The sequence below is a fragment of the Aulostomus chinensis genome, chromosome 8, assembly GCF_037954235.1.
Source record: "Aulostomus chinensis isolate RoL2024-O1b breed Wild chromosome 8, RoL_Achi_v1.0, whole genome shotgun sequence".
Lineage (NCBI taxonomy): Eukaryota > Metazoa > Chordata > Actinopteri > Syngnathiformes > Aulostomidae > Aulostomus > Aulostomus chinensis.
The window spans coordinates 23,480,774-23,494,673 of record NC_141327.1 but is presented as its reverse complement, the minus strand read 5'-3'; the positions used below and the strand labels follow the sequence as shown (position 1 = coordinate 23,494,673).

General features: G+C 40.2%; 1 protein-coding gene across 1 annotated transcript in view; it reads left to right on the top strand.

The window, feature by feature from the left end:
- nr3c2 (nuclear receptor subfamily 3, group C, member 2) overlaps positions 1-12,741 on the top strand; it is a 73,551-nt gene extending 60,810 nt beyond the window's left edge. The window contains exons 7-9 of the mRNA XM_086211776.1: positions 3,522-3,652; positions 11,128-11,285; positions 11,991-12,741. Of these exons, the coding sequence (XP_086067902.1) occupies positions 3,522-3,652; positions 11,128-11,285; positions 11,991-12,146 (445 nt within the window). The 3' untranslated portion in view covers positions 12,147-12,741. The remainder of the gene's footprint in view (positions 1-3,521; positions 3,653-11,127; positions 11,286-11,990) is intronic.
- The last annotated feature ends 1,159 nt before the right edge of the window (positions 12,742-13,900 follow it).

Genomic DNA, 13,900 nt, shown 5'->3' with positions numbered 1-13,900 from the left:
ATCAATAGAAAGTTACTTCACAGATAGCTGCATATTAGAGTATTTTTGCTTTTAAAAAATATTTTTTTATTGTAATACAAATGTATTTTGCTGCAAACCACATAGCTTTTTGTTAATTTTGTTTAAATACACGCTGGGAAATGTTGACACAGACTTCTCTGTTTATTTTCAATGAGTAAACGTTTGTTCTAGAGACTGTATGGAGATAATCGTTTTCCTCACAGGCACCAAATGGAAATGTGTCAGTTATGCGTATGGAGCCATGGGTGTTTCTTTTAATGTAGGCCTGATAAAGTAACATACACACAGACAGAAGCAACCCTGTATCATATTATGAAAATACGTATTAGGAAAGAAATGAAGAGATATTGTTTTGCTCTACTGTATGTTGCTATTTCTGTATGGGATGCAGGTACAGCAGGCCTGTCCAGTTGATGAATGCACATGGTATTCCGCTTGACAGAGCAGATGAGATGTAGCCCAGCTGGAGTAAGCGGTGGACTAGATGATGGTGACGTGCTTGCTGATGTGTCAAAGCAGCCTGAATGTGACTGAAATTCCCTTCAGGTCTTACTGGACCTGGTATGAGGCCAAGGTTTATGTTCTTGCCTGTTTTTGATCCCTAGTAGTATGTCTGAGGGGGCGGCTCCATGAACATGTCAGGGGCTGGCTGGCTGATTGACATCCCATCGTAGAAACATGCATCCAGGAGTGAGAGCTGACTGTCCAAAGGAACAGAGGCTGGAAACACATGTAGCATGCTAGCAATCTCTGCTGGTTGGGAGCGTGCTCAGACGGATGCTGGCCGTGCAACAGAGAGCCTTGCTTCAGTCTTGATGTGGGCGAAGCATGCTGCGTTTTGAATGTCTCTGTAGTAGCGAATCCTGAGATGGTGTTGGACATGTGAGCTCCTGCAAGTGTGTAAACATCTGGGTTGTTGCAGCGGAACACAATGACAGCAGTGGCAGTATTACCCTCTTCTTTCTTAATGACGGACTCCAGGAAACACAAAAGGTCGACTGTCCGTGTCCTGTGAATAAAGAGATGTGAATAAATTTCACCTCGCGTTTGATATGAACACGTCTTACAACTGTTCGTGTTAAAATCTTTTACTATTCAGACCATGAACTCGGGTCAGTAACAGGACTATGTAAGTCGATCCATGACTGGGGGACATATGGGGAAAACCTCAATAAACCCATTAAGTTAAACCTTCCTCGGCCTTCCTTTTATTTCAAGGCAGTGACCAACTGTTTCAATTCAAACTACCTAATACACAGATGGTGCGTATATCCAGGTCCAGTCTGCTTGCCTACTCTTGTTTTTTTTCATCTATGTTACGATTTAAGACAAAATCAGCCACAACATTGCTGAGTCCCTTGTTTCCATAGCTACTTAGTGCTTATTGATCAGGGCATTAAGGCTTTTATTGAGTGGTATGTCCACTCACTCAGCTATCAGAGCAAAATACATCTCGGATTGGGAATCAAAACTGCAGAGACGGATGTTTAGTTTACATCACGCAAACCTGTATAAAGTTGTAGACTTTAACTTGTCAAGTATTAAATGAAAATTCTGGTCAGGTAAACTGTCATGTTTAAAGGAAGAAATAAAAGACAATACAAAAAAAAAAAAGCATAAAAATAGCGAATTCCTCTGCGCTTTAGCCAACTGCCAATTGCATCTTTTACCCTGCATAAAATGGAAAAAATATATAGTATGCATGTTGAATTTCATTGAGCCAATAAAGCCTAATACATTTAATTTTAAGGAGTTTCAAACAGCAGCGTCTCTCTATTTCCTGCCTGCTGACTACTCTTCAAACAGAGCTGCAAAGGTCAGGATCAGACAGTTAAGACCTGAATGGTGCGGTCCTTACTGCATCCTTTCATCGCTCGTAAAACCACATTCTCTCTGACGGCTGCAAGCTGCAGTGCACATTTATTTACATCGTGTCACCGTGCCAACTCAGCTGTCAATCAAACAGGTACACTGGCTCACCCACTCAGAGGCTAATGGAGCTTTTCTGTTGTAGCTCATTGTTTCCTTCCCGTCACTGATAAAAAGGATTATTTTGAAAAAAAGTATTTTGGCATCATGTTTGACTCCAAAATATGATAACGAATTGTGAATTCAGCTGGACAAACAAATGTCGTTGGCTACTTTTATCTAGAGGTCACTCTTAACTTTCCCCTCTTTTCTGTCCTGCGTCTTCCATCTTTTACCATAGAAACAGAGAAAGAGAAAAAAAGCAAGTCCAAGACTGACAGAGAGATAGAAAGAGAAACACAGAGCAAGATGGACAGATTTAGAGGGAAAGAGAGAAGGAGTGAGGTTGCTGCCAGTTTTTCTTTCCTCCCCAAAAAACCAGCAGCTCATTTTGGGCAGTGATTCAGCAAAACTGATTTCAGGCTGAGAGTGTGAGAAAGAGAAAACTTGTGGAGACTACACACACACACACACACACACACTGACACACACACACACACACACACACACACACACACACACAGCCAAAAGTTCTATCAAATACTGCACTTTGCAAAACAGTTCAGATAGACAGAGCTGCTCAGGAGAGAAACAGGTCTGCTCATCATGCAGACGTCTTCACAGTTTCATTCAGTCTGGCTGACACACACAACTGTGGAATACTGTAAAGCCTTGTGTTGTTTTATAGCTTAATGGGAATTTTTTTTTTTACTCTGTTTCCTGCAGCAAAATGTTCAGAGGAAACTAAACAATTATAAACTAAAAGTACTTCTTACCCCGCCTTTCTACACAAGGTTCTTCTTTCACATTAGTATGAGTAAAAACTCTGACCTCTTTCAAGTCAAGCCACACCACTTGCATCTAATTACCGTATTCCAGATGTGAAGATGTGCAGAGAGAGCTGGCATCTGTGGCATCTGCAGAGCACATTCCCGAGTGGCTCATGCTTTATCCCTTCTAATGTTTCTTTCCTGTTTTTTATTCTGACAGTGTGTGATGTAACTGGAGATTATTTTGATGATAAATTGTGTGTGAAAAAGAGATGAGAGGGAGCGAGAGAGAGAAAGAGGGTCATGGACTGTAAGCACATTGATGTGTATATTTTGGATGTAGATTCTATGTCATAAGCATCTTTATCTGAGTGTCATCCCTGGCTTGTACAGAGGGTGGAGTTTTTTATTAAAAGTGTTCTGATGGGGATTAAGGTTAGATCTGGGGTCTTTGCTAGTTTGCCACCGCCTTCGAGCAGTGGTGAAGCTGTGCTGTGATACTGTATGCAGTGTTCCGCAATCTGGAGGGATTTGGTATTCTGCTCTTAGACCAGACTAGCAGGATCCCTGTCTGAACCATGTGGAAATACTGGGCTGAACCTCTGTGGTAGCGATTGTCATCATCTGAATGAGTAACCGCTTGTGTGTGAATGAAACAAAAGCGTATGAATCGATGAGATCTAATACATCAATCCTGACACTGGGATATTCTGCCGTTTCCTTCTGCCTCGGTCACAATATCACCTCCCTCCTTTTCCCCAGGGACCGCATGCAGCAGTCAGCCATGTACGACCTGTGTCTGGGTATGAGGCAGGTGAGCCAGGAGTTCGTTCGACTGCAGCTCACCTACGATGAGTTCCTCTCCATGAAGGTTCTGCTGCTTCTCAGCACAGGTAGGCAGAGTCGCCTTCCTGTCCGACACCTGCTCTTTTACACTGCCTCGTGCGGTACTTCATCTACGTCACGTTTCAAATAGAGATGCACGTTGTTGGATTTTTGCTGGTATCTGATGTGCTGATATTTTTACAACTGATTTGGCCAATAAATGAACATTTGGAAAAGCCCCTTAATTATGACTGTTATACATATTGCATTGCTCCCTCATCATTAACAACAGATGTTGAAGAGATTATGAACAAAGCCATTAGACTGTTACGGACAGAAAATTCAAATTAAAGTTACCAATATCTGCAGATGCTGATGATATTATCATGACCTTGTTTGATACCACATTTGAAATATTATAGGACATGTCATCTATGATACATCTCTGGAACTGAAGAAAAATACCACAAAATTTTCAAAGCAGGAATTTTTTATTCACTGCATTGTGGTGTCGGTTTCACAGTTTGACACTTGAGATGAATCAACGTGCAACAAAATGCATAGTGCCTCTTAAACACACACTCATACACACAATCCACAACTTGTCAAAATCACAAGAGGAAGTATTACCATATATTGCAGTACTGATATTTTGTCCTACCCCTCATAAAAACTGTCAGTGGATATCTTGACCTAGAAGTTGAAGTATTAATGGGAGTTCTTGTTCACAAGTGAGTGAAAGCCGGAGCGCGGTGCACACTTGGCGGTGTGTCATCATCAGCAATGCGCTCCAGTCTGTTACGGTGAAGAAGGAGCTGAGCGGAAGGTGAAGCTCTCAATTTACTAGTCAATTTACCTTCCAAGCTTCACAAGCTTTGGGTAGTCGGAGAAAGAATGAGATTGCTGACATAAGCAGTCCAGTTTCCTCTGTGGGGTCGCTGCTGGCTTAGCTTTAGCTCAGATATTCAGAGAAGGGCTGCTGATGCTTCGTGCTACGGTGAGTCACTATTTCCCTCATCAGAATAAAAAGTGTGCGTTTGCGCCTGAACCCTATACAGCCGAGGCGACTGGCAACTGTCGTCCTATGGTCTGTTCTAGCTGCCGTACTTACCATGGGGAAGCATGTTGATTTACAGTGTTCGTTCCTTTCATCGCACACCTTGAGGCCTTTGAAAAGCACAGCAACTGGATGGTTTTGGCAATGCTAGTGCCCACCCAAACTCCAGTCTGCCAGATCAGGCTCCAGGCTCATTCTTAGTAATCTGCTAATAAGAAACAGAAGTGTGGAAATAGGCTCGCTGCTGTGTGCACCTGTTAAGGCAGCGAGATGCGTCGAGTTCTTTTCTTTGATGGGAGGCTTTATGGTTTTACTTTATTTCATGTTTTAATTATCCGTGGATTTTAAAAAATGCTGTTTATCTATCACTCACCAGAAGGTCTCACCACTTTGCCATTTTCTACTAAACTGCACCCACAGGCGCCGCAGCCTCACAGAGAGGATGTGTTGGACTAAATTGCTCAGATGGAAACTGAACGCAGTGTTTTCCATCACCTCAACACACTGCGCTCAGCTGCTGTCAGTTCAATTGCAACAGTTAAAGATTCAGCGATGATGGCAGCTGCGTCATAACGTCAGCGTCCACACCCACTCACAGCTATTAAAAAGATAAATCACAAAAGGCTCCAAACTACGTCGGGCCACTAAAGAGCTGCCACTGGCCTGCGTTCCGGGGAGAGAGGGGTGAGAATAAGGGGCGTGGGGGTGAGTTGTGGTGAGCTATTTGAAGAGTTTGTACACCGGCCAGACTCAAAACTCTTTGAACTTCAGCACAAGTGTCAATCAGTGCAATTATTTATTGGCAGTAGAGTATTTACTTGTCATTGCTTCTCAAAGTGGTGAGTTAATCCTGGAAAAAAAACACCATTTTGGCTGGACGTTTACTTCATCATTGTATTAGAAGTAGTACCATGTTACATTTTGGACAGAAAAACTTCCATAATGAGGTAAACTGAGTTACTATTTAAGAATACAAATATAGTTCTTTATCACACTGAAAGCAATTAAAAGGTTACCCAGCCCAGATGCGTCATGGAAGCCATTATAAATAATGACTCGCACAACGGTGATGCAGTTTGACTGAAATGCTCAAATTCTGCAAAACTTCACCGAACAAGTTTTTGTACTTCAGTAGGTTTCTTTAGTCGTCTCCTTTATATTCTGGTAAACTTCTGTGTATAAATTCAGAGATTTAAATAATTTCTGATGTTATGGTCGCTGAGTAATTACATTGCACTTTTCTTTAGAAAGAGCAAACTCTCCATGGCGTCACCTAAAAATGTTCAGGGTCTTGAATTCACATTAAGACCACAAATTATTTTGTGAATATATATATATATATATATATATATATATATATATTTATATATATAAAGCTACAAATGAATAGAGCCTGCTATCACGGTAATAGTTGTGTTTTGACACAATACCAGAAGAAACCATATGAGACGGTGCTGACATCATTATTCCTATTCCTTTTTTTATCACTATGTTGTGATAGTCATCATTCAGGCTGCACACATTTTCACGAAGGGGGGAAAAAAAAAAGCAGCATCTTGCTATAAATCTCACCTGTTAGATTTTCATCTGCATCTGATACCAGATATCAACGCTGAACTCTGGGGATTTCTGAACACCAGATAGTTGCTGGGACAGCGGCTAACAAACCCACACTACATTTTGTCAAGGACACAGCTAACTGGAAATAATGTTCACCCCCAGTTGTCCTCTGTAGTGAAACAAACCAGAGACATAGTCAATCCGTTTGTAACAGAGAGACAGAGAGAGTAGTGGTGGGTTTAATGTATTTTAAACTCGACTTGTAAATGTGAACCTTATCATATTTTATGGCTTTCTCAGATGAGTTATTAAAATCTTAAAAGATGCCGCCCTGCTGGCCTATGAGGCTCTGTCATGAAGCCCGACTCTCCCCTGATGATGCTTGTCCTGCTACATCTCTCTTCCTCTGTTTTCTGTGAAGTAAAATAAGAAGGAGAGTGCATACCTCTTCCAATGACATCATCCAGGTTTTTTTGTAATCCTGCTCGGTTAACCTCCATGGCAGGAGTAATAAAAGGCAGTCCTTAAAAACATTATACACATTATAAGAAAGGATCTTGATTTTATTGTGAGTGAATTTCCTTGTCAAAGTTTTTTTTTTTTTTTTTTTTTTTAGTTGCTTTAGGTTTTGGGGACAAATGGAAGCGGCAGTATGACAGTGTTTCCCTGATAGAACTCAAATGAGACTAATGTTGACATTGAGAGAAAGTCAGGTGCATGGCTGTAGGGGAAACAGAAGACAAAAGGGCATGGCTGGTCCTTCTGTTGTGGCCTCCCTCTTCTCTTCCCACTGGTCCTCTGGAGGTTTTCCAGAGAGTCCTGCTGTACTTAATAAAGGCCAGTCAAGCACCAGGCAATGCTCCAAGACCTGCTATTTTCCTGTACTTCCTTGAAACCCAGACTTGAATTTTGAGGAAGAGGGTGCAGAAGATAGAGGTAGCAGGGTGGAGAATTGAAGCAGGGATTTTAAGGTGCTTCACACTTGCTCGCAATCTGCTGCGGTTTTTGGATTTAGTCAAAATATAGCGGTAAAAATATGAGGGAGGAGGATGAAAATCATCTGATGCTCCTTTTCTAATGTGCAGCAGAGAAAATCCCCTATCTGCCCGTTCCAAAGTGCACATGAATGCACTGTTTGGAAGCTCGGCAAACATTTCGGCAACAGCATAATTTCAAAAACAAGCAAACCATCTCTGGATTTCTAAAGCACTGTAGAAAGTTCTATTAGTTAAAGTCATTGAGAGATATTGCTAGAATCTCATGGAGGGAGAAGTGGCAGAAATGTTTACAGAGGAGTTGTCAGAACTTGTCAGCGGAACAAGTACTACGGAGTCACTGAGTGTGTGTGTGCCTGTAGGCTGATTTGAAAAATGATGTGTGTGTGTGTTTGGAAGGGTGAACGAGTGAAAGAGAAAGGGAAGGAGGGAGAGTCGAAGAGCTGTTATTACTCTCTGACCTTGGCTAAGGTTTCACTGAGCCTTTGGTGTCTCATGACCCTGTTTAGATTTGGTACATGCGCAGCGGCCTGCTCAAACCAGTTACACTCCTCACCTCTAAACACACATAATATGGCAACATCATCTCCTTAGCATTAGCATTCAGCATTCCTTCGCTGAGCCTCACTCTGGAGGGCACGTACTGCTGTGCTGGACGCTACGTTACTTAAATACTTCCAATCATTTTCACTCTGAGCCGCCTGTCGTGTGTCCTGCTTAAATTAAGATGTCCTAGCTGACAGCATCCTCATGTTTCAGTGAATTGCGATTGTCGTCATGCTCCAGGCGAGTTGTAGAATTCCATCTTGAATAGTATCGAGTAGTAAATCAAAACCGAGAGCCCTCCTGTCAGTCAGGTATGTAACAGTTACTGAATGCAGGAAGATGCATGCCCTCCAACAACAAACATGCAAACGACATCTCGTAGTCACATGAACTTCATATCAGAGAACCAGCTTTCCACGCCTTGTGGTAATATTCAGTAATAACCACAGTAAGCCAAACGCCACATAAGAAATATGGCCTAGTTTTGGTTTTGGTTTTTTGGGAAAAAAAAAAAAAAGGTTCTTTACCTGCAGCAAAATCTATTTGACACCAATTACTGTGGTATAAATGCCCTATTTCACGGCCGGTCATGGTAACGCCCCTAAATGCCAGGTCAGTTTGTAATCAGGGCGTATGTGGGTCAGTGGGAGAAAAACAAAAGCTACAAATGCGGCTGTGGGTATTAGCACATTCTCATCATGTCAGCCATGAAATAAAGCAGAGAGATCTCCTGCACCAATCTGTTTTCATATCTGCTTTCCCTTTGCCTCATGTATGTCACCCCCGGAGGTGTTTGCACATCAAAGTATGATAAGAGGACCGAATAGAAAGAGACGGAAAGGCAAAGAAATACTCAAACAGACTCAGAGTTATTGACCTACAATGATCTGTTCTCAAAAAGATGCAATTTTAACTGACAAGGAGGAGGCTTTAGCCCGTGGCTATTCATTCAGCGGAGCTCAAACGGGTCCTGTCAGTTGCTGGTTGTTGCTGGAGCTGCTACAAGTGGTCAAGTATTATCTGAGGCATACTCAGAATCTCCTCCTCCTCCTCTTCCTCTCTCCTGTTAATTTAACTTACCATCATTTTTTTTTAAGCCATCAGGGCTGTGAATTTCACATTGTGTTGTAAAAGATATTTTTGTGAGGTTTCAGAAAAACGCAATAAAAATTTACGAGGTTGTACCATCTTCTCCCCTCGACATGTTTGGCCACGCTGTGAATGCACAGGAATCCAGTGAGTGTCTTTGCTCTGACGACTAGTTGACTGTTTTGAACATGAATCATTAGTTTCTGTCTACTGCTGCTGCATCAGACAACATATCTAGAGCGCTGCAATTGAAATAACAGCAGCCTTTTTTTGTAAAAGACCTATTACCTATTCTTTTTATTTTTAAGCCTGGATAATTATGAACTGGGAGTGCAGTAGTAGTAGTGGCAAAGATGGATAAAATCTCCTTTTAGTCCATATTTTCTCATTTTAACTTGTTCATTAAAGCTATAGTACTCCATGTTTTCATATAAATTGACATTTATTCCCCATTTTACAGTCGAAACAGCAATAATGGAGCATCAGACATAATGTTCCAAATAGTTTGTAGTACTGTAAAGAAGTAGTTTATAGCTAAGTATACATAGAAGAATGTTACTGGCAAATGCAGGTACAGTACTTTATCAAATTCAGAAAAAAAAACACAATATATCATAAAATCTGAGTCATGATGTGTACTATAACGCTGCCAAAGTGCCTCACTGCCAAACCTAAAATCTTGGCCAAGTATATTTCTGTATTTTTCTTGTTCAAAAAAATTAATTTATATATTTAAAATGTCAGTGCACTAAATATGAGACAGAATCGCTTTACAAGTAGCATCAGGTGGATAAACCACCGTGTTTTTAAGATAATATGCTCTTGCTTGCTGCGTTCCGATTTTATAGAAAAATCTGATATTTACCTGTAACAAATAGAATAATATATATGGGAATAATACTAATAATCTAATGAGAGTTTTGACTGTAAATGAGACACATATAAAAGTTCAGACTGTTCTTTTTTTGGAGTAGACTGTACATGTTAAAGGCATAGTTACCTGTGTATTAAAACCTTTGATGGTTTAAACACTTGATTAAAAGCTTGAATCGCCTGCCTGTGTATGTTATTGTATTGATTGTATGCTGGATGTCTGGGCAGAGGCTGAAAGATAACTGCTGGCCTTCCCTCTGACTAGTTTCTAGGTGCTCTCTTTGAGGCAAGGTGTTTCTTAATCTGGTAGCCAGCAGCTGAATATCATTTGAAACATTTTGGCAGACTTCCATATCTGTAACTTTGTTCTTAGTGCGCACGCACACACACACACACACACACTGTACACGCACACACACACACATACAGAGAGAGAGAAAGCGAGGACCGAGAGGAAACGATATTGTCGACATTTAGAGGCATCTTCATGGTGCCGTTACTGTGTCTCAGTCTCAGTTTCTTTGGTTACACTGGCTTGTTTTTTGGTTTTTGTTTTAATTTCAAGGGCATTACTGCTACCATCCAAATGATTCTAATATGAATGAAGATTGTCTTTCATGAATCAGTGGCTACACAGAAAAACTAATTACCATTTGAAATGATGAATGAGTCTCTAAATAAGGTCATCAAACATAGGAAATACGCCTTCCCTCCCCCAAAAAAGGGTTTCAGTGTAGAGTTGGAGCATCATTTTTCTGGTTGGCTCTAATGATCCTTCAGATAGATAAAGTAATATCGAGGCTTATTAACTGCTTTTTTTTTAGGGTTAGGGTTAATGTGGCATCAGTTGTGAGATTTCTTTGGTTTTCATTCCTATAAATAAGAAACACAAAATCAGCTTGGCAGTATTGTATTCTTTTGTTTAAAAAAAAAAAAAAAGTTTGGTATTATGTTTGTATACCCTTTTTAACAGTGGAAGCTTTAAAAAAGGGAAAGAATAATGATTTCTTTAAAAAAAAAAAAGGGGGGGGAATTAAAAAGCAAAATGAAATAAACTACAGCTTTATATAACCAGCGATATTGAAGTGGAATCTAAATTAGTGTCAAAATTTCTGACAGTTGACCCTTTTCTGTTTGTATAATGAGCTTTTAGTCTTCAGTTTTCAACAGAATAACAGTCTGAAAAAGTCAGCAAAATAATCAGCTGTGACCTTTTTTGCAAAACTCTAATCCTGTAATACAGCCATGATTGACATGAGTGCAGATCATGTTATGCAACTGCCAATCATGTCAAAGTATCCATGGAATGAAGTCACTACGAGAAAAAACCTGCGCTGTAGGAATACAACTGTTGTGTTTTGGACTGTACCATTTCAACTGGTACTGTCCATTAAATCTCTCTTCTTTTTTTTCTTCTTCCCAGTTCCCAAAGAGGGTCTGAAGAGCCAGGCAGCGTTTGAGGAGATGAGGGTTAATTACATTAAGGAGCTCCGGCGTTCAGTGGGAAAAGCAACCAACAACTCTGGCCAAACCTGGCAGCGCTTCTTCCAGCTCACCAAGCTACTGGATGCCATGCATGATGTAAGTACCCTCACCCTGTCTGCCTCCCATGCCAATCGCCTACAGTCCAGCACAGGCTTCCTTTGGCAGCCTCTCTTTATGCCATGCCTTCACATGGAGGGGGGTCTGGAATGACACTACGGGCCTCCGATATCACTGGAAATTGTTTGAAGTAAACTGGCAACAAAGTGGATTTAAATAATACATTCACTAAGTTACTCAGTGATGCTGCGGTTGAAAATAAGGATTACTGCAACCCAATCTCTCCCTGAGGGGGTTGGCTTATTTTGGAAGAAGCGGTGACCCCATCTGTATTGGTGAATGGAACAGAAGGGGATCAATGCCAGCTTGCAGTTTATTGGATCAAAGTACACTGTGGTCACTGTAGCAAACAGGGTAAATCACTGTTCTCCTTTTATGGACTGTAGCATAACAACAGTGTCGGCAAAGAAGCGGAGAGGTCACAGAGATAAATGGCCAGACCCTGATGACTGAGTGAATGAGGTTAGAGCTGAATGGATTAGCTTTCTTTAAAGAAGGGTTTGTGTTGGAAATAAAAATAAGAGAAGTGATGCCCCCTAGTGGTGAGCTAAAATAGAGAGCGAATGCACTCAACACACGTGCAGGATATTATCTTTTCAGTGACTTATTGTAAAAACGGAACTGCTCTTCTGCAGCTATGAAATTTATGATGATCTTTCTAAATTGTGTGTCTGTGTTGTCCAGCTGGTGGGGAACCTGTTGGACTTCTGTTTCTACACCTTTCGTGAGTCCCAGGCATTGAAGGTGGAATTCCCTGACATGTTGGTGGAGATCATTAGTGACCAGATACCAAAGGTGGAGTCGGGCCTCACTCACACAATCTACTTCCACAAGAAGTGACTGACTCACTTGAATAGCTGGGACACAAGCAGCAGCAGCAGCAGCAGCAGCATTGAGAACTGAAAGAGGACAGGGATGGAGTTCAACACGGAGGAAATGTGCAAAGATGGCCGCTCCAGTGGCCTGCACCCTGTCGCCCAGCATGTCAGCGTCCTCATCTCAGATGGGAAAGTTAAGTGACGTGGTGACACACACACATACTACACGGGAGAAGGATTTGACCCTGTGATCACCTGAGCGGGTCTGAGCTGTGAATCGTTTGCATAGCAGAACGTGACATGCAGAGAAGGACAAATGTGACAAAGCATCCCGAAGCACTTGCCCCACCCCACCCCCAACCCTCCCACCTCCCTCCACCCCAAAGATGATAACAGTATTTTCTATGGAGATAAAGCCATACATTTCTTAGGATGCGCTAGATAACATTCACTACGCACACAGAGGGAAATTCTACACACGCTATCCACATGCCTTCACACAAACGCACAGATGCACGCCACATGCACTAAAATCAGATTCCCTAACACATCTAGAGAAAAGGATTTTTGTAGCAAATACAAAGTGTGGCTCATGCAGTCATTCACAAATAATAGCACTATAACATTATATATATATATATATATATATATATATATATATGTATATATATATGTATATATGTATATATATATGTGTATATATGTATATATGTATATATATGTATATATATGTATATATATGTGTATATATGTATATATATGTATATATATGTGTATATATATGTGTATATATATATGTGTATATATGTATATATATATATGTGTATATATGTATATATGTGTATATATGTGTATATATATATGTATATATATGTGTATATATGTATATGTATATATATACATATACATACGTGTGTGTATGTATATGTATATGTATATGTATATATATATATATATATATATATATATATATATATATATATATATATATATATATATATATATATATATATATATATATATATATACATACACACACACGCACGTATCAGTTTAGTTTTTGCTTTGCAGTGTAGCAACATACTGCAAGATTACAGGGCAAAAGAGGAGGCTCAGATTATCTAGACTGTAAGGCCAAAGGTCTATTTGAATATATTCCAAGGGCTATACATGCATCATCATAAGCTGAATATTGACATTAGATCTAACCAGTCCAAGTTTAAATTTAAATTTGTCTCATAATAGCCATTTTCAACATTTACATGCTGACTTTTTTTAATTCAAATATGTTGTAAAACAATCCAAGCTGATATGCAAAAGTCCAAAGCTAAAGCTGTTTTGAAATAATAGTAAAATTAAATTCATATATCTCTCTCTCTTGTGTAAAGACATGTGAAGCTCCCATGTCAGGAGGTCAATTTAAGACAACATTGATGAGTGATTATCTGTGCAAAAAAGAAAAGGTCCGGTGTGCTTGCAGGATGGGAAAACATCACGCATTTACAAAACGAAACAACTCAACAACAAATGGTTTCGGTAGAATCCGCTGACAATGGATTTGACTGAGGTGCATCCATAGTAATTGCTGTCATTTGTGTTATCTCCAGAGCAGCTGTCCAAATGTCTGTTTTTACTCACAACAAAGCAAAACCAGCCCTTTGTGAACCAACTTATCTACTCTTCCCAGAAATAATAAAATGCATTTTATAAAAAAAAAAGAAAAAAAAGAAGGTGTGCCGCAAAGGTTTAGTTTTTAACAAGCCAGTCATTTTACAT